At 35.5% G+C, this 20,319-nt stretch overlaps 1 protein-coding gene across 1 annotated transcript in view; it reads left to right on the forward strand.

Annotated features, from left to right (window-relative positions):
- DSG1 (desmoglein 1) overlaps nucleotides 1–20,001 on the forward strand; it is a gene marked incomplete at both ends in the record, with an annotated part of 31,602 nt that extends 11,601 nt beyond the window's left edge. Inside the window, 11 exons of the mRNA XM_084252690.1 lie at nucleotides 1,053–1,197; nucleotides 3,476–3,642; nucleotides 5,240–5,374; nucleotides 5,668–5,853; nucleotides 8,011–8,270; nucleotides 9,206–9,345; nucleotides 12,649–12,924; nucleotides 14,501–14,634; nucleotides 14,960–15,032; nucleotides 17,855–18,063; nucleotides 18,982–20,001. Coding sequence (XP_084108816.1) covers nucleotides 1,053–1,197; nucleotides 3,476–3,642; nucleotides 5,240–5,374; nucleotides 5,668–5,853; nucleotides 8,011–8,270; nucleotides 9,206–9,345; nucleotides 12,649–12,924; nucleotides 14,501–14,634; nucleotides 14,960–15,032; nucleotides 17,855–18,063; nucleotides 18,982–20,001 — 2,745 coding nt within the window. The remainder of the gene's footprint in view (nucleotides 1–1,052; nucleotides 1,198–3,475; nucleotides 3,643–5,239; nucleotides 5,375–5,667; nucleotides 5,854–8,010; nucleotides 8,271–9,205; nucleotides 9,346–12,648; nucleotides 12,925–14,500; nucleotides 14,635–14,959; nucleotides 15,033–17,854; nucleotides 18,064–18,981) is intronic.
- Nucleotides 20,002–20,319: the final 318 nt, after the last annotated feature.

The following is a 20,319-nucleotide window of genomic DNA, read 5'->3' on the forward strand; positions in this document are numbered from 1 at the left end:
TCGGCTTCTGCTGCTGCTGGCGTCCCCGTGATGCCGCCCTTAAAAGTCCAATCTCTCAGCCCAGGTGGACCCACTTCAGGTGCCCGCCATCAGGCACGCATTCAGGACCACAGGGTTCCCTCATCTATCCTCATGGCGGTAGGGCAGAAAAGCCTGATACCTTTTACCTTACCCTACACATACATCTGAAGAGGTGGGATCCTATATTTCTGAATCATATATAGAGTTGTAAAACAATGTTACCGTAATAACAAAAGACTATAAAGGAAAAGTTTCCTTGATTTTGCGTCTTCTTCTGTCAAAACCTGATCAAGTTTCCAAAATGCCTTGAAATAGTAATCTGTCCTTGCTAGTTTCACTCATACTACTAGTTTATATTCCTAAGACTGGCTTAATTCCCTAGCCTTATATTCCAAATATATATTCCTGCTTTATCACTCACAAATTCTAAATCCGCATCACAGCCTATTAACTTTCCTTGAGAACAATGATTTTTATATGAAATCTACCTAATAGATAAGAGTATATGCTACACTTACAAACACTTCAAGTGTAATTAATAAAAATATACAAATGCCACATAAGCACGATGTAGCTTACAAATGGTACATTTTTCGAAGCTCTATGTTATTCTCCTTTACCACATCCTCAACTGCTCCCTGCCCCAATAATTCTTATTCCTAATTTAAAACGATGGGTTTTCATCACTCTCCTCACATTAATTCCTTTGCTTGGACTATCCTGACAATTCCCTGGCAATTCTCTGCCTGTTGAAATTCTCTTTCAAGGTATATCCCAATTATTGCATCCTCTGTAGTCATAGTGCTTTTGTTCTCCTGTACATAATGTATCATGTTTCCTTTTCTCAGATGGCATTTTGAGTTTGTGTTTGCTTCCCTTTTTTGATTAGAACTACTGATTGTGCCTACATTTTAGTAGGAAATAATATCCTACTTTTCTTTTAGTTACCCACAGTGCCTAAATGAATGCCCCAAGTTAGAACATAATAAATATGTGTTGCACCATATCATTATTCCTCTTTTCTTTCCTAGATCTATTGCCGGGCTCTAAATTCACAAGGCCAAGACTTAGAGAGGCCTCTGGAGCTCAGAGTCAGGGTTTTGGATATAAATGACAACCCTCCAATATTTTCTATGTCTACTTTCATAGGACAAATAGAAGAAAATTCTAATGCAAGTAAGTAATCACTTTGTTATGTAAATAAGAATATACTATATATTGACTTTAAGATCATTCTTAACAGCCAGGCAACTAGAGGCTAAACTATGCCATTCCTACATTATGAATTTAAGAGCATATAGGAAAACATGCAGAAGAGAAAGGAATGAAGGAGATTCCGTGATGGCTCTAACTGTGGAAGCAGCTCCCATCAATCATACACAAGGACCACCTTCAAAGTAGGCAGGAGAGTTTTTCTCATGCTACGCACACCAGCTTTGTAGTAGATTCCAGAAGGAGACTCCACAGTGGTGGCAGGGTCACTAGGAGAGCTTAACCTCCCAGTCTGACTACTTTCAAGGGAAAACTCATCCACTTCTGTTTATATCATCTTTTTGTTTTTTAATTTAACTACTTTAAAGTCACTCATAGAAATCACCTCTGCAATCTATTTTGTGACCATATCTTCAAGGGCTTTGATTGATAAGAAATAAATGTAAGACAAGTGTTATTCCCCCTTTTTATATATGACTTAATCAATACATATTTTGTTTGCTTTTTACTCAGGTCATTGATTTCATGTATTTGAATGCATTACAAACCTTATCTTGGCCCACCATATACATTTAAAACTTACTGTTGCACTACAGTGGGGGAGAGGCGGGGAGAGGAAAGACTAGGATCAAAATAAGGGGGGGTGCAATTGTATGGGGAATATAGCCAAAATGAAAATGCGTACATTGTACAAAAATGAAAAATTATGTAAGAATTATATAAAATAAAATATTTTTAAAATAAATAAATAAATAACACTTACTGTTGCAAATGCTGCTAGTTAAAGCATACAAGAAAACCTATAAGCTAGAAAGAGCATTTAACTGCAAGGGCTTAAAAAATCAAAAAACATCTTTGCCTCTTTATCAATTACCATAGATATCAATATTTTAACAGCCAAATAGCCACTTGGGAGGGATAGTATTTTAGCTGCTGAACACACCACTGAAAATTTTCCTAAATATGTTAAAAATACCAGAGATGGTGTCTCATTTGAATTCAAAACCTCCACTTACCAAAGTTATGTTCAGCCTTTAACTGGTGTAGTTTCCTATAAATTGAAAAACTAAAAAATCATTCAATTTTAACTTAAACATTAAAATATTATATCTATGCTTTGAATTTTTTAAAATTTTATTATAAAAAATTCTGTTGTAAAAATTCACACAATGTGGAAATTACAAATAGAATAGAAACCTATTCTTTGCTCTGCCTAGTGCCATTCTTCCAGAAAAGCACTCTTATTTAGATACAATATGTTCTATAATTATGTAAGATATATAAACATGGCTTTGAAAAAAAATGGGACCATATTTTGCATAGTAACTCGTAATGGAATTTCATTTAATTATGTTTTAGATATATTTCCATAATAGGAAATATAATTCTTTTAATAGTTGTATTGGATTTCATTGTATGAACATGCCATAATTAATTAATTACCTAGTGAAAACACTTAAAAATGATTATTCTGAAATAATGAGAGAGAAATTGGAGATACTCTGGCATGTATGTGTCTTAAGACAGGATAATTGTGCTTGAAACTGAGTTTGAATGTAGAGAAGAGGATAGAGAAGAGTTTTAGTTTATGTACACTGACAGCTTTTCACACTCCCTAGTGTCCTTCATCAAAACTGCTTGTAAGATTGATGGGAAAGATGAGGGATAGGACCAGGTATGTATTTAAACCAGCATCTCTTTAAACCTACTAGTCACCTAAAACTCCACTAGGGAACATGCAAAAAAGAACAATAATATTTATTTCTCAAGAATACATTATATTTTTATAAGAACTTACATAATTTTCTTTCATTTAACTGTTTAAATCTTTCATGAATTCAATGAAGATAGCACTGTGATTATCCTATCTATGTGGAAACTGAGGCCAAAACTATATACCTAGAATGTGCTTTAGTTGGGAAAGAATTGTTCTGGCTTTAGTATCATTTTTTTCCACCCCAGAAACCTTAAAAAATTATACTAAAATAAAAAATGAGAAGTCAGAATAAAACATTTCTTTGTATACTCTATCTAGGTTCCTGGTAAAATGTGATCTTTTTATTAGGGTAAAGGTCTTAACAGAGGCTAAAAAGTCATTGGTTGAAGAAGTAGAAAGGGGAAGTGATACATTACATATTCTTTAGAAAACTAACCCTAATACTTGCTGGAAAAGCAATGTGTATGCTGTCATATAACAAAAAGGCATGCTATGTGTTTACAATCAATTTTCCTTTATTTCTAGATACTCTGGTGATGATACTTAATGCTACTGATGCAGATGAACCAAATAATTTGAACTCCAAAATAGCCTTCAAGATTATAAGCCAGCAACCTTCTGATTCACCAATGTTTATTATCAACAGATATACTGGAGAACTTCGAACAATGAATAATTTTCTAGACAGGGAGGTAATTTCTTCCTTTTTTTTTTTTAATACGTTTTAGTCTTAAGAGGAATTGATTCTGAAAGCAAGAGTACTTAAGGAAGAAAAAGGAAACAGTATTTTAAAATTTTAATTACATAACCTTTCACATAATGATACAGCTTAAGAATTGTCTTTAAAATTTAAAAAGGGAAAAATCAATAAATAAATAAAATTTAAAAAGGGGATTCTTCAAATACATTTTATACTGGCAGTTTTCATTTAATTTTATTATCATTTTCATCTCAATTTAAGAAAACTATTCTGATAGTATATCAAATTTTCATAAGGAGGAGGCAACAATTCATTTTTTAAAAGTATGTTTTATAATGAAACAAATTTGTAAAAAATTGTCATTTTATCTCCAACCTTGGCTCTTCACAGTGTGTGTGAACATGGTAGGGACTCAATAAATCATACAAGCTAAGAAACTTTCTTTAACCTGTCATATCCTATAGATTGATTTGACAAATAAACTCTTTTTTTAAATCTTGTGTCTAAATAAATAAATAAATAAATAAATAAATCCTGTGTCTACCTACTAACAGCTCACTGATGACTTTAGGAAATGAACCATAGTATCATAATAATGGACAGAAATCAATAAAATCCATACCAATCTTTCCATTTAATAAAAAAATAATTATTAATGATCATTAAAAAATTATAATCAATATTATATGGTTTCTATCATGCTATGAGTTCCCATGATTTACTTTTAAAATATGAACTATTTCATTATTTTTTAAATTTTGGTAGCATGTACCTGATCTGTATGTATTTTAAATATATATATGATAAAATTTTATGATTGTTTAAAAATGGCAGTCTCCCTCTAGTGACTCCCAGGTTTAAGAATAATCAGATTATTTCATACTCTCAGTGATTCAAATGCCTTAAGTTTCTATCTTTATTTCTTGTTCAAAAATTACCAAAAGAAGGAAGTAACTGTTTAGTTTTTTTCCTTCTCAAACTTTCTTAAAGGGTCTAATGTGATTCTTTCACAGTCATAAGAGTTTGAATGGTGAAGAGTTCACAGAGTAAAGGAACTCTATAGTCACTAGGGATATATTCTTAACCTGGAGTCCTCACCTTAGATGTCTCTAACTATAAATCCCTTAAACTTATGCCCACAATTTTGAATAAGGATACATAGATTATAATCTGGGAAAGGCTTCATAGTTTTTGCCAGCTTCTAAAAATTTATGCACCATTGAGTAGAATCAAAACAAACTGGCCATCACTTATTCCACTGCTACAACCCACCAGCCCCTGGCAAGTGCAAAACATTTGTCATCACTTTGTTTTTCTTCCAGGCTCAGGAGCTGGTTATTTAGGATGTTTGAAATGTTCATGCCATAAACCCTTGACACAATAAGGAATGAAGCCCTCTATTGACATAAACCCTATATAGACACAATAAGGCATGAAAACTTTAATACTGACTTACATTTATGGATTTTCAATATTCTATGTTGCTTTTGTTTCTATCATAGATTTATTTAAGTGTTGAGCTAAAAATCTAAAAGGACTTTGCATGAAATGGAATAAAGAATGTCTGACGTTTTAATGTATATTTTTAGCAATACAGCCAATATAGTCTTGCTGTAAGGGGCTCAGACAGAGATGGCGGGGCAGATGGCATGTCAGCAGAGTGTGAATGCAGCATTAAAATCCTGGATGTCAACGATAACATCCCATACATGGAACATTCTTCAGTAAGTGTCTGTACTTAAAACGAGTAATTTAAAATTCATTACATTCTAACATAAGCTCAACAATTCTATTTATGGGTGTACATGTTATCTTTAGTTACACCTAACCCAAATATAAACATGTATTAGTTTGTATAATATGTAGGGAGGTAGCATATTTAAACAATGAAAACTAAGATTATAAACACAACTCCCATTTGTAAATAATGAATAGCTCTAAACATTCTAATGTAAGCCTAACAAAGTTTTTCTCTAGCTGACAGTTTGTGTTAATTTTTTTTTATTTCTGTTTTCAGTATTCCATAAGTATAGAGGAAAATGCTCTATATTCAGACATACTCCAGATCAGAATCATCGATTTGGATGAGGAGTACTCAGCTAACTGGCTGGGAATGATTTTCTTTATCTCTGGAAACGAGGGAAATTGGTTTGAAATAGAAATGAATGAAAGAACAAATGTGGGGACTTTAAAGGTCGTGAAGGTATGGTATATTATCTTAAACTTTTTATTTTTTTGGTCTTCTGTTGAATTTTTAAGCTTAAAATAAAATGATATTAACATTTCACAAACTTGATGGGGTGAAAAAATAAAAAGTACTGTGTTTTAAAATTATATCTGATAGCATTTTTATAGAAAAAATTTTGTTTTAGTTTCCTGCTTCTATCATTATACAAAAGCAAGGATAGAACTTTAACATGATACTCCTTTCTGTCAATACATACTCCTTCACAGATCATACATAAGATCATACAATGCTTTCAAATAAAAAGTGAATGCGTTTTTAAACATGTGTCTTATTTTATGCCTATGATTGATCCCTATAGTTTTTAGATGTTCTGACAATATTTTTAAAGCAGATTTAACATGGATTTTAAAAATGTATTTGTCAACACATCATTATTATACACTAAGAATATTCATCAGGTAAATTAAAAGTTGTCTATTCCTCTGGAGTGTTTTTATAAGAGTTGATGAAAGTACTGTAATTGTAGGACTATCGCATTCCTATTTCACTGTGGCTGCTGACCAGCACCTGTCATAATCATGAATATACTAGAGATTTGGTCTGTTGGGGAAATTTGATTCAGAACAACCGAGTTCTCTATTGTTTTCCCCTATATCAAGGATCCACCACATTTACCTGCAATAGAATTTCCTCTGCCATGGGTGTGGGGAGAGGGGGTTAAGGAGGGAAGTATCTGACGTCTAGGGAACTGACAGTTAAGGTTTACCCTATGCTATAAGACTTGTTTAGTCTATTTCTAAATCTGCATTAATTGTACTTGGATTGTATATGATGTGTGCAATCAGTATTCTTCATGGTAAAATATAATCCCCTTTAAGCAGTTGCTTCTTTAGAAAAGCCATGGGAAATAGACCTTATGGAATTTGGTCCCTATGGGAATGTGTGGTCATTTGTCACAATTCTTTATAAAATGAGACCATGCCTATAGCTTCCATTACTGAGGTGGGTGCAGATGCTTTAGTTTATTCCCTCACACAATCTCTGAAAATGAGATTATGTGGACACATTGCAGATTAAAAGACAGTTTCAGAAAGAGCACATAACCTATTCAAGTTCTCACAGCTACTAAGTGGTATATTTCACATTCAAACTTAAGTTTCTCTAGCTGTTGATATTCCATCTAAGATAATATATATGCTTTGGAAACTGTCCTAACCTATTTCACCCCAAAGTATTATATTACTTTAGATAATCAATCTATAATATGGAGATTTGTATCTCTTTCCATAAAATGGAAATGGTGTTGATTTTTCTCCCAGTCATGGCATCATATATTAATTCCTTTGCTACAATTACATAAAGGTAATGTGTGTGAAATATATATATAATATATATATACATGATTTTATAGTCATTCTGACAATTATAACAAAAGCCAACATTAGAGCAAAAGTTAAAAATGTTAGCTAATTGGAAAGCTCAGTGTGTGAAATGATTGTCATCTAATTACTCTCATGTGAAAATTTTGAAAAATATTTGGTATTTGGGCATAATGCATAGTTGTTTGTACATTTTCTTAGTAATGGACATTGACGCCATTTTTCATAATGAAAATGATTACTTGATTATTTTATAATACGAAATGAACTTTTGTAGAAAATGTTGAAAATATAACCATTACTTATATATTCCGTTCTATGACCTGACTTATTTGAAAGAAGTCACCTTTATAAAATGTATGTAAGTAGTTCTTTATGGATAAAACAAGTGAAATAATTAAAACTACAATGTATTTGGCTCATACTTTGCCTTAAATAGACTTACTGTCTGAGAAACAGGAAATGATAGAAACTAATATAAATGATATTTGTACTACACAATGCATGGATTTGGCCATCTATGTTATTCTCAATTTTTAATTTGTTTAGTGGACTATTAGACTTATGTCATATATTTTCAACTTTTTCAACCAATAATTGTATACAGTTGGATATTTTCTTATTGTTTTTCATGTGTTTGTAATTAATGAATGATAAAGAATAGACTGTATTTATATATTTAATTAAAGAAAGAGAATTAGAGTACTTATTTTTGTTGCTCTAAAATAATTTCTCTTTCTCCTGGAATGTTTTTTCTTCTTATAGTAAAAATATTTCACTCTGTATTTTCTAGGCCCTAGATTATGAAGCCATGAAAAATCTGCAACTTAGTATTGGTGTTAGAAATAAAGCTGAATTTCATCATTCAATTATGTCTCAATATAAACTCACAGCAACTGCAGTGTCTGTGACCGTGTTAAATGTGATTGAAGGCCCGGTGTTCCGTCCAGGTTCAAAGACATATATAGTAAATCGTAATATGGGAAAAAATTATAAAGTGGGAGACTTTGTAGCTATTGATCAGGACACAAATCTCCCTTCAACAACTGTTAGGTAAGGCTGACGTTTTCCATCTAATTTTCACAACATATTGAACTTAAGTTCATGTTTACTTAAATATTTTAAGAACCTCAAAGTATTTTTCATTATATTTTGAAATTATCGTTGAGTCATAAAAAGTACTAACTGCTGAACTGGCACTAAATGAAGAGTGTTTAACAGAACATAAAATTGTGTGCAAAATGTAAGGCGTAAAAATGTAAAGATGTAAAATATGAAAACATAGTCTTAAAAGTTTGGCATTCTTGTGTTTATATATTTTATTGACCAACTCACTGGTTATTCCTCCTGGAAGAATTTGTAGGTTGGCTTCCCATTGGTTAGAGCTAGCTAGCCAATACAGATATATAAGTACAAAAAAGACCATTAAGTCAAAGAAGAACTAAGAAAGAGAACAGAAAATGGCATAGAGGCACAAGTCAAGGACATAATATGAAATCCAAACGTAGCTTTGTAAAGTCATTGGCTGCGTGGAGTGGACAAGCAGAAATAGGGAGGGGATGAAGCAGGCTGATGATAGAGATAACTTCAGGTATTTGGTAAGAGAAGAGTTTGGAACTTAGGAGTCACTCAGCAATACTCAGAGCCTGGGTCTTCCATGATAGTTCTGATGCTCCCAAAATCAAAATCAAAGAAAAATGAGACTGCAAGCATGGAAGGATTATTCTGATATCCCAGTGGGTATTAAAGACACCCCATCAGAAATGGCTCCTCAGTAATTCTTTTTTCTTGTAATTATCTTATAGTTATCATTTAAATCTATTTCTGAATGTTCTCAAATAATTAAGACTGCACTGAAAAATATAGTCACTAATCATTGGAAACTATATCCATAACTACTGACTGCAAATATATGTTTCATAATTAAAATTGCTCCTTTTTCAAAATAGTTAACTGATATTAATTGTACTGTTTTCTTTCAAATATAGATATGTCATGGGAAATAATCCAGGTGGTCTGCTAGATATTGACTCAAGAACAGGAATAATTACTTTGAGAAATAGAGTTACCAAGCAACAATATGAAATGCTTAATGGAAGATACCAAGGAACAATTCTATCCATAGATGGTAAGCAGCCAATTTCACTTATTCTTTTCTAAAAAAAGTTATGTATACTCTCAGATATAAACATTTCAACTAACATATTTTGAAATATCCCTTTTTCCAACAAAAGTTTCATATTGAGTATTATAGGACCAACATTTTAATGAGATGGAACTTAGTGCTAAGCCAGTGAGCCCTGTAACAAGACTGGATTTGCATCTCACACCATCACTTATCACTTACTAGCTACGGGATTTTAGAGAATCTGTGTTCCCTTCTCTTTCCTTAAACTCTCTTCACTGTGTTTGCTACTCCAGTGCCTCTTCCTCCTTTCTCATTCTCTCCCTTTCTCTCTCTTCTTTTTCTCCTTCTATTGTTCTAAAAAAGAAGTTGAAAATTTCCTCTTGCTGTACATGTTAGAAAGAAATAAAATAGCATCTCATTAGTCACTCAACAATTCAGAAATTTTACCAAATTATACTGATCTTTTCTGCAAATGCTCAAAGAAATGTTTTTAAATGTATAAATATAAATGTTTATTTCATCCATAGTTAGATCTTTATTGACTTAGTGATAAAATTGCTCAAGCAAACTGTAATTTATTCCTTTCCTTGTCTTTTCTTTTTTTTAAAGATTTATTTATTTATGATTACAAGAACTGGAGTATAGGCCAGAGGTGTGGGGGATAAGAGGATTCACTAGAGACAGAGTGGGGAACAGAACAGGCAGATTGACTGAAGTACACTGATGAGGTGAGCAGAGGGCAAGTCAGGAGAGGTCCGCTGTGCCATGTGGGTAGCTCCCTGGCCAGGGATCAAACTCGCGGTGCAGAGGCTACAGACAGCTTCACAGCACTGTGCTCAACCCCTTTTCTTATATTCAACGTTGACCTTAATTTTATAGAAAAGGGAAATTAGAACTTTTACTTACAAAATTATTGGGCTTTTGTCATCAAACCTTCAACTTTCTGGATTTCAACTTTAGATCTGTTGATATAGTAAAAAATAACAATAAAATCAACATAGCATGAGCTAAAGAGGCGTGGACTTTGATATCAGATAGACTGAATTTAAAACTGTCTCTATTATGTACTTCCCAGATATGGTCACTCATTTACTCAGAAACTGCATATTGAATCCCCAGATGGCAGCCAATGTGCTAGGTTCTAGGTTAACATTAATGGGCAAAGTCTGACAACTGAGTTCACATCTATCTAATAGAAAGAATAAGAATAATAACAACTTGGGCCTCCCTGGTGGCGCAGAGGTTAAGTCTCAGTGCTATCAAGCTATCCCCAGCCACTGCAGCATGAGTTACTCCTCGACCCACCAGGGATCTGACCCAATTGGTGTAGCAGACCTCGACTGTCTTGCCCATTGCTCCCCTCAGCAGTGTACTTGAGTAGATACCCCTGTTCTGTTCCCCACTCTGTCTCTGATGAATCCTCTCACCCCCGGTACCTCTGGTCTACACCCCAGTTCTTATATGCATAAATAAAAACAAATCTTTTAAAAAAAGAAGAATTTGCTGAAACACACAGCAAGTATGGGGCAATTAAAATGAAACAAATGAGAAATGTCTTTAATCAACAGAGTAACTTACTGAAACTTTGATGAAAACAAAAATTTTGAAAAATCTGCTTGTGAAACAAAAGTGTTTCACTTTCTCAGTAGTGTGAAGATTTCTCCTCACTTCCAACAGCATCAGCTCACACTCTTATAAATTATTTGAATTGGGGCCTCCCTGGTGGCGCAGCGGTTGGGCGCTGGGTTGCGAGGCTGCCCGCGGCCTCTGCGGCGCCGGTTCGATCCCCGGCTGCTCCCCGGCCACCCGAGGAGGGTCCCACATGGCGCGCAGACCTCTCCTGCCGCCCGCTGCTCCCCTCAGCAGTGTACTTCGGTCCTTCTGCCTGCTCTGCTCCCCGCTCTGCTCTGGTGAATTCTCTCACCCTCCCGCGCTTCTGACTGTACCCAGTGCATGTATAAACCAAACAAACAAATAATAAATAAATAAGACATGCCTCTAGGAAAAAAAATAAATAAAAAAAAAATTATTTGAATTGTTGGTTTTGAGTTTGGAGATACGCTGATTTATCACTCAGAGATTTCTGTAGAAATTACTAACCAACCTGCTCCAAATCTGTTGGCTTTGTTGGTCCATGAAAGGGACAATAAATAAGGACCCAAGATGAAAGAAAAATGGCAACCAAATATTAGTTAACATGTTAACATATGGATTAGTGTACAAAAATAGTCTAGAGATGCCCCCAGTGTGTTTTATGACACATTGCTGGCCAATACATAATGTGGCATTTACTGTTTATGCTTTGCAACATGAGACAATTTTTCAGGAGAACTGATATCATAATGTTTTTATTGATTGATTTACCATTGTTTTACAATACTATGTAAGTTTCAGGATTATAACTTTGCATCTCGATATAGGTATGCCCACATTGTACCCACGAACAAACTTCTAATACTATGCATCATTATCACATTGACCTCCCCACTGGTCCCTGCCATTCCCCACCTCTCCCCCTCTGTAACCACCATTTTGTTCTCAGAATCTAAGAGTTATATTTCTTGTGTTTTGCTTTATTTATATACCACACATAGTGAAATCATCCATTATATATGTGTCTTTTACTTTCTGATTAATTTCACTTTCCCTAATCACCTCCAGTTCCATCCATTTTGTAAAAAGCAAAATTTCATCTTTTTTAACAGCAAAGTAATACTGTATTATCTATCTATCTACCTATCTATCTATCTATACATCCCACAACATCTTTACACAGTTATCCATCAATAGACATCGAGGTTGTATCTATGTCTTTTTTTTTTAAAGATTTATTTGTTTATTTATTTATTTATTTATACAAGCACTGGGTACAGTCAGAAGCGCAGGAAGGTGAGAGAATTCACCAGAGCCAGAGCGGGGAGCAGAGCAAGCAGAAGGACTGAAGTACACTGCTGAGGGGAGCAGTGGGCGACAGGAGAGGTCTGCGTGCCATGTGGGACCCTCCTCCGGTGACCGGGGAGCAGCCGGGGATCAAACCGGCGCTGCAGAGGCTGCGGGCAGCTTCGCAACCCAGCGCTCAACCGCTACGCCACCAGGGAGGCCCTGTATCTATGTCTTAGCTACATAATAGTTTGATTTAAATACTAAGTCATAGGCCAAGAACAATATGGGAAGTTACTGAGTTAAGGGGAATGAAGACATTGTTGCAAAAAAAAAAAAAAAAAAAAAAAAAACTTTGTATTGCTCTCCAATCATTATTACCAAGTCTATAAAATATTTCTTCCATTTTGAACTATGTTACAGATACTCTTCAAAGAACTTGTACTGGTACAATTAATATTAACATTGACGGTTACGGGGATGAAGACCAAGTTACTACTACTGGTGGTGGTACTAACGACCGTGATCCCAGCATTGGCCCAGAGTTCACTACTTCTCCTACTTATGGATTAACTGAGAACACAGAAAAAAACCCTTTGGTGCCTGTTGATCCATGGCAAGGGCAAGGTATTTCTGACAATGTACATTTTGGTCCTGCTGGCATTGGACTACTCATCATGGGATTCTTAGTCCTAGGATGTAAGTATAAGAGCTGTCCTATTTATATGTGCCCCCCCCAAAAAATATTGTAAAGAAGTGATACATTTTCAGATCCTTTGATAAAATGTATTTTACAAATTCTGATTTTGTGCAACTTTCAAGACATTCATGTTTGGTGTTGGATTTGTAAGATGAAAAATTAAACTATTTGACCTCTTATAGTACAGTAGAAAATATTTTTTTCTTGTTTGCATTCAACCTCAATGTAGTGGGGAAGTGCTATGACATATTGCTGTTTAAGTGAAGCAACTGTTAGAAATGAAGGAAACAATCAGAAAAGGCTCTGGAAAGTAAGCCCTAAATTGGGTGTTAATAAAAATATGTGAGGAAGAAAAAGAATACAGAAGGAAGCAAGATAAAGAGGAAAGAATGTAGTATGGATAATAGTAAGGGAAAGAGAAAAAAAGGAAAGAAAGGAGGAAAATCACCTCAGGTGTTTTGTTTGCTTGAAAATATGATAATGTTTAGGGATAGCTTTGAATCCAGAGGTATTTAATTGAGTGTGCTATAGACTCAATAGTCTGTATTATAGACAGTATAGACTTCAAGGAATGAGGAGAGCTCTGAAGTAAGTAGGCTGAAATCCGAACATTACAGTTAAATTAACTAATTAAAATTAAATTAACTAATTAAAAAATATACAAAATTAAATCACAGTACTTATATATGAAATATTTTCTACCTCTATTTCTCTTAAAACATAAATAGCCATAAATTAGAAAGTTCCCACTAAATTAATGAGTAAACTGGATTTTATCTAACTTTAAATAATTTTTTCACCCTTTTAAAAATTTTTATCAAAACCCAGTTGTTGACATCTCTACTGGATGTAATATAAGACTTTGACTTTCAGTTGGTGCTTTTATTATATTGATGATTACCTTTAGATGATGTGGCGAGTAAAAGATTTAAAAATTATATATGGACTTTAAAGTCAAATACCTCTAGATTCAAAACTATCCCTAAGATCATATTATGTAAAAGACTCTGGACTACGAGCTTGAATAGATGAATGAGAAAAATTCAATTGCTCAACAGAACATTGTTAAGCAATTTAATGTTCTCTCGTCTGCATAAGTAACTTCAGTAAAAGATATCCATGTAGGGGAAATGATAGCCATATAGAGAACAAATGCTTGAAGCATAAAAAAGATTTGCTTAAATAAAATTTTGCCTGGATAAAAAAAGAAAAGCATGTGTAAAAGAAGAAAAATAAAGATATGGATGAAGAATCAACTGTATTACCTGGTTTTTCTAGCCTTCCTTCTCTCCTTTACTATTTTCTTAGGCAATGACAAGAGCAATCTGCTTTAATTGAGAAATGTAATTTCTAATTTGAATACTATGTAACAAATTAAAATTGGCTGCAGTCTAGTATATTGAAGCAAACATTGATTTCGGTATTTCATCATGGTGCAGTTTGCTTTCTGAAAATTTCATACTTTTAGAATAAAATGTAATTATATAGGAGATTCAAATTTAACCATAAAAAGCAGGTTGTTTTGTTTCAATATAACCTGCTACTAATTCCAATATTCTGTCCTTTCACCATCAGTGGTCCCATTTCTGTTGATGTGCTGTGATTGTGGAGGTGGCCCTGGTGGTGGAGCAGGATTTGAACCTGTTCCTGAATGTTCAGATGGAGCAATTCAGCCCTGGGCATTAGAAGGACCACAGCCTGAACTCCGGGTAAGTGCTAATAATCTGAAGAGATGGGCTTTGGTAGCCACCTAAACAATCTGAGGCACATACACCGTGGTAGTCTCCATTCAGTCTATGCTATTGTTTGTTCTGGGATAGCTAATGCGGGAAATGAAAAGAAATCAAAAGTACATCCAAATTAGATGGAAGAAACCAGGGGAGACTTTCCAAATAAGGTTCAGTTTTTAGTGGATTTCAAAAATTTCCTACATAGTATTCCTTTAGAAAATCTAATGTAACGAGAAAAAACACAATGTGAAACTATAGAAATAAGAATCACTACAATAGGAAAATGTTGGGTTTTGTCTTTTAGGATTTGAATACTATCTGTGTACCACAGATACCACCTGATAATGCAAATATAATTGAATGTATTGACAACTCAGGTAAGAAATTTTATTTCAATGATTCAAATGACTAAGGAATTCTGTTTTCTCTTTGTATGCCTTACTGTTTCTCAATTATCTTTGTTTTAAAAATTCTCTCAATCCTTTTTAGATGACTAAAACTCAAATTAGTTAGTAAGGGCAAACTACAGCAAGTACTATTCTTATATACTGAATTTTCAAATCTTCCTCAATCATCAGAGAATACTTAGAAGATAAAATGAGTGGGACTTCAATAAATAGAAAAGAATTGAATTGTAATCATGATTCAATTTGAGTTGAGGGTTTTTTGTCTAATAGAGCAAATATTACTTACCAAATATATATATATATATTAGTATTAAGTGCAACCCAATTTAAATAGATGTGTTTATTTAGTGAGGTCGGTATGAACCTCTAAAATTTATGAATGATTCAGAATCACTCTGACTTTAGCTGCTATCATGGGAAAGAAAAAAAATCCATCCATTCTCAGTGTCAGATAACTGTTGACCTGAAAATATTTGTGCAATTTCTTAAACTGAAGATGAGCATCAATCAGAAACACTATCAAAATCATTCGAAGCTCTTAGTTAAGGTTGTATCTATGTGATAGGGTTTTACCTTGTATATAGATTAGACTATCACCACAACTTGTTTTAAAACAGGTGTCTAGACTAGCCCACAGGCAGAAACGAGGACACAATTAGAGTTTCACAGTAAGGAGAAAATTACCACTCTCATAAACAGAAAAAAATTATTGAAAAGCTTCCTATATCTTTGAAACTTGTCATACCATCTTTGTCGTTTTTCAAGATAAATAAATGTTATTGATTCCCTTATTTTTGAATGCTTTAAAGTACGAGAGGCATAGGAATATTTGCAACTTGTAGAACTGGACACGCTAGTTTTTAAGCATATTTCTCCTCCTGATGTGTCAGTTTTTGTTAATGACACCAATGTTCCCTACCTCAAAAGCAGAAATTTGTGATTGTGTCATATTTTCCTATTTGTTGACACCCCAGGTAGTTCTCAAGACTTGTCAAATGATCAAGTCCACCAGCATTTCTTATGCATTTCTACCATATTAAATCTACAAATATCTGCCAAATCTTGACAAAGTACAATGAGAGCCACCAGATTAATAGAAGTATAAAAAAACACAATCCTTAAAATCAAGACCTGTGGGCCTCCCTGGTGGTGCAGGGGGTTGAGCACAGAGCTGTGAATCTGTCTGCAGCCTCTGCAGTGCTGGTACGATCCCTGCTGGCCTCGGAGCAACCCACATGGCCGAACAGACCTCTCCTGTCCTCCCCGCTGCTCCCCTCAGCAGTGATTTTCGTCAGTCTGCCTGTTCTGTTCCCCTTATTTTCTAGTGAATCCTCTCACTCTCCCGTGCATCTAGTCTGTACCCTGGCTCTTGTAGAAATAAAATAGATCTGTTCAAAAAAAAAATCAACACCTGTAAAATATTGAAGGCATAGGCTATTTAGCCCACCTTCAACTCTTTCCCACTCCCTGGCAATTCCATCATTTCTCAGGACCATTGTTTTATTTTACCACCTCCCACAAACATTCTGACAGTTTCTAATCACTCCTCATATCCAAGTGCAAATCCAAGGTTTTCTGGTTTTCTGTGCTATAGTCTCTTCTCTGGAAACCAGTGGCTTTCATGCCTTCTTCTGAAGCTTTTAATAATGCATTGGGGTATTCTTTTTTTATTATTATTAAATTTATTTATTTTTAATTGAGGTAATATTGGCTTACATTATTTTTTTAAAGATTTATTTATTTTGTTTGTTTATTTATTTATACAAGAACTGGGGTACAGGCCAGATGTGCAGGAGGGTGCGAGGATTCACCAGAGACAGAGTGGGGAACAGAACAGGCAGACTGACGAAATACACTGCTGAGGGGAGCAGTGGGCAGACAGGAGAGGTCTGCCGCGCCATGTGGGACCCTTGCCAGCCTGTATTGAACAGGCGCTGCAGAGGCTGCGGACAGCTTCACAGCGCTCGCTCAACCACCTGCGCCTCCAAGAGAGGCCCATTGGCTTACATTATTGATGGTACTTTGAAAATTTAGGATTCCCCTTTCCCTCAAGTATCACTACCATAGTACACCCATCAATAAATCACTACTAGTCCATCACCATAGTCCATTGTTTCTCTTCTCTCTTTATTCTCACCATTGGGGCATTTTTACACTATTTTTTAATCTTTTAGAATTGGGATATTTCCTCCAACTTCCCTCAATTTAAAATCAAATTCTCCAAGGCATAGTTTCATAACTTCTATATATCCCTCCTCCTTCTGACTCAACATATAGTAGTCAAATAATTACCAGATCAACAAATTGGTTAATAATATTATTTTGAGCTCAATATCATATTTCTACCTCCTTTCTTTATGTTTCACCTTAATTTTATTTCTTTTGTCACAAATATATACTTAAAAATGCATTGTAGCAATTGTTTAATTTTTTTTAATAGAGGCATGTTTTTATTTATTTATTTTATTTGTTTGTTTTGTTTATACATGCACTGGGTACAGTCAGAAGCGCGGGAGGGTGAGAGAATTCACCAGAGCCAGAGCGGGGAGCAGAGCAGGCAGAAGGACCGAAGTACACTGCTGAGGGGAGCAGTGGGCTGCAGAAGAGGTCTGCGCACCATGCGGGACCCTCCTCTGGTGGCCAGGGAGCAGCCGGGGATCGAACCGGTGCTGCAGAGGCTGCGGGCAGCTTCGCAACCCAGCACTCAACCGCTGCGCCACCGGGGAGGCCCTGTTTAATTTTTAATCTAACATACACTAGAGAAAGTATATTTAATTGATCAACATTTACAGGGGTTTACACAAATGAGTATTGTGGCAGAGAAATGCAAGATCTGGGAGGAGGAGAAAGAACAACTGGATTTGAATTATCAGAGGGAGTTAAAACATCAGGCGTACCTGAGACATGTCAAGAATATTCTGGAACATTAAGAAGAAATTCTATGAGGGAATGCAGAGAAGGAGGTCTGAATATGAATTTCATGGAAAGTTACTTCTGCCAGGTAAGGTCTCTGTCTCCATCCTGTGTCTACTGCTCTAATCCAGGATCTTGCTATGTCTCAAAACAGCTTTGATAGGTGTCTCCTAAGTTCCCAGCCTTTACCTGTAGGTCTGACAGCCTATATTGCTGTTTAACACTTCCAGAACTGACCTGAACCCTTTATCCCCACTTTCAAATGACAAAGAAGAGCTCCCAGCTCTCTTCTAAGGCATAAAGTGCAAACTCTTTACCATGGCAATTAAGTTTATTCACCAATTGATCTCTTTCTGCAAATCTCCAATTATCTCTTACCACCAATTCCACTTACCAGCCACCTTTGCCTTATTCATACCAGTCAATTCCCAATCACGCTTTTGCTCATGCTGTGCCCATCCCCTCAACCTCTCTGCCAAATCTCTCCCACTTTCAAGACCCAATCCAAACATCATTGCCTCCCTGAAGTTTTTACTATTAGCCCTCTTATCAAAATAAGATTAATGTTCCCTTATCTGTATTTCTATAGTACTTTGTATAAACATTTTATACAACACACATCACTGCTAAATTTCACTGTTTTTAAACAATAAAAAGCACACAATTTTGTGTACATCAACATTTTATGTGACTCCCTCTAATTTGGTTACAAAATAATTCATGTGACTTTTTTTGTAGTGTTGCATCCAGAGAGCATTTTATAAAGAATTTCCTCTAGATTAATTACAATAATCAAAATGTATTAACAGAATTATAGTTAAAATAATTTGTAAACAAATTCTTTCAAGCAATTACAGAGTGATTTATAAAGACTTTTTAGTAGATGTTAGAATTTAATTTTATATAATTTTCTTTGGCAATGCCATGGAAGAAAAAATAATCAAGAATTGTATTATTGTTAAGTATGTGTTCATAATTTCATTTTCCATTTCCTCTATAAATTCAGAAAGCATACGCTTATGCAGATGAAGATGAAGGACGCCCATCCAATGACTGTTTGCTCATATATGATATTGAAGGTGCAGGTTCCCCTGCTGGCTCCGTGGGTTGTTGTAGCTTCATTGGAGAAGACTTGGATGACAGTTTCTTGGATACTCTGGGACCCAAATTTAAGATGTTGGCAGATATCAGCCTTGGAAAAGAAGTAGAATCATATCCATGCCCGGATCCCTCCTGGCCACCTGAGAACACTGAACCAATTTGCCCCCAGCAGGGAACAGAGCCCATGTCCCCACATTTTGGCACTACCACAGTAATTTCTGAGAGCACCTACCCTTCAGGACCAGGTGTACAGCATCCTGTTCCTATCCCTGATCCTCTGAGCTATGGTAATGTCACTGTGACTGAGTCTTATACCACCTCTGGCACTCTGAAGCCCTCTGTCCACATTCATGATAATCGACACCCATCAAATGTGGTGGTAACAGAGAGGGTAGTTGGTCCAATGTCCGGCACTGATTTTCATGGAATGTTAGATATGCCTGACTTGAGAGATGGGTCCAACGTTATAGTGACAGAAAGAGTAATAGCACCTGGTTCAGGTCTACCTACCTCTCTGACCATGACTGATCCTAGAGAGTCATCAAATGTGGTAGTGACAGAAAGAGTAATCCGACCAACCTCTGGGATGATGGGCATGAATACGCATTCTGAGTTGTCCAATGCACACAATGTGATTGTGACAGAGAGGGTGCTCTCTGGCTCTGGAGTAACTGGATTTAGTGGCTCTGCAGGAGTAAGTGGAGGCAGTGGCACAGTCAGCAGTGGCCTGATTGGCACCAGCCTTGGTGCTGGAGGGGGCCTTAGTGGAGGTGGGGGCTATAGTAGCAGCATGGGGGGGACAGCCACCATTGGCCACATGAGGAGTTCCTCTGACCATCACTTCAGCCAGACCCTTGGGTCTGCCTCACCTAGCACAGCCCGAAGTCGAATCACAAAGTACAGTACAGTGCAATATACCAAGTAGTAGCTAGAATCCCAACACATTTTTTTCTCAGTAGTTGTGATTTACATTCAATTCCCACCACCAAAGGACTAATAATGTGTTTTATGAAGCACAACAAGGTGCTAAGGTAATTGTGGAGCAAGGTGAGAAACCAACATGAGAAAAATAGATGGAAACAGTGCTGTTGGGGGAAAGTTCTCCTTAGCATTGGCAAACTTTTTTCTTATATTAGTGCTTATGGAATCATGGCCATGCTCTAAAACTTGAGACCGTGTCTTCTTTGCACCTGCATGGCCTATAGGGTCTTCTTTGCTTCTGTGTGGCCTGTAGTGTTTCTCC

Source organism: Talpa europaea, assembly GCF_964194135.1.
Source record: "Talpa europaea genome assembly, chromosome: 13".
Classification (NCBI taxonomy): domain Eukaryota; kingdom Metazoa; phylum Chordata; class Mammalia; order Eulipotyphla; family Talpidae; genus Talpa; species Talpa europaea.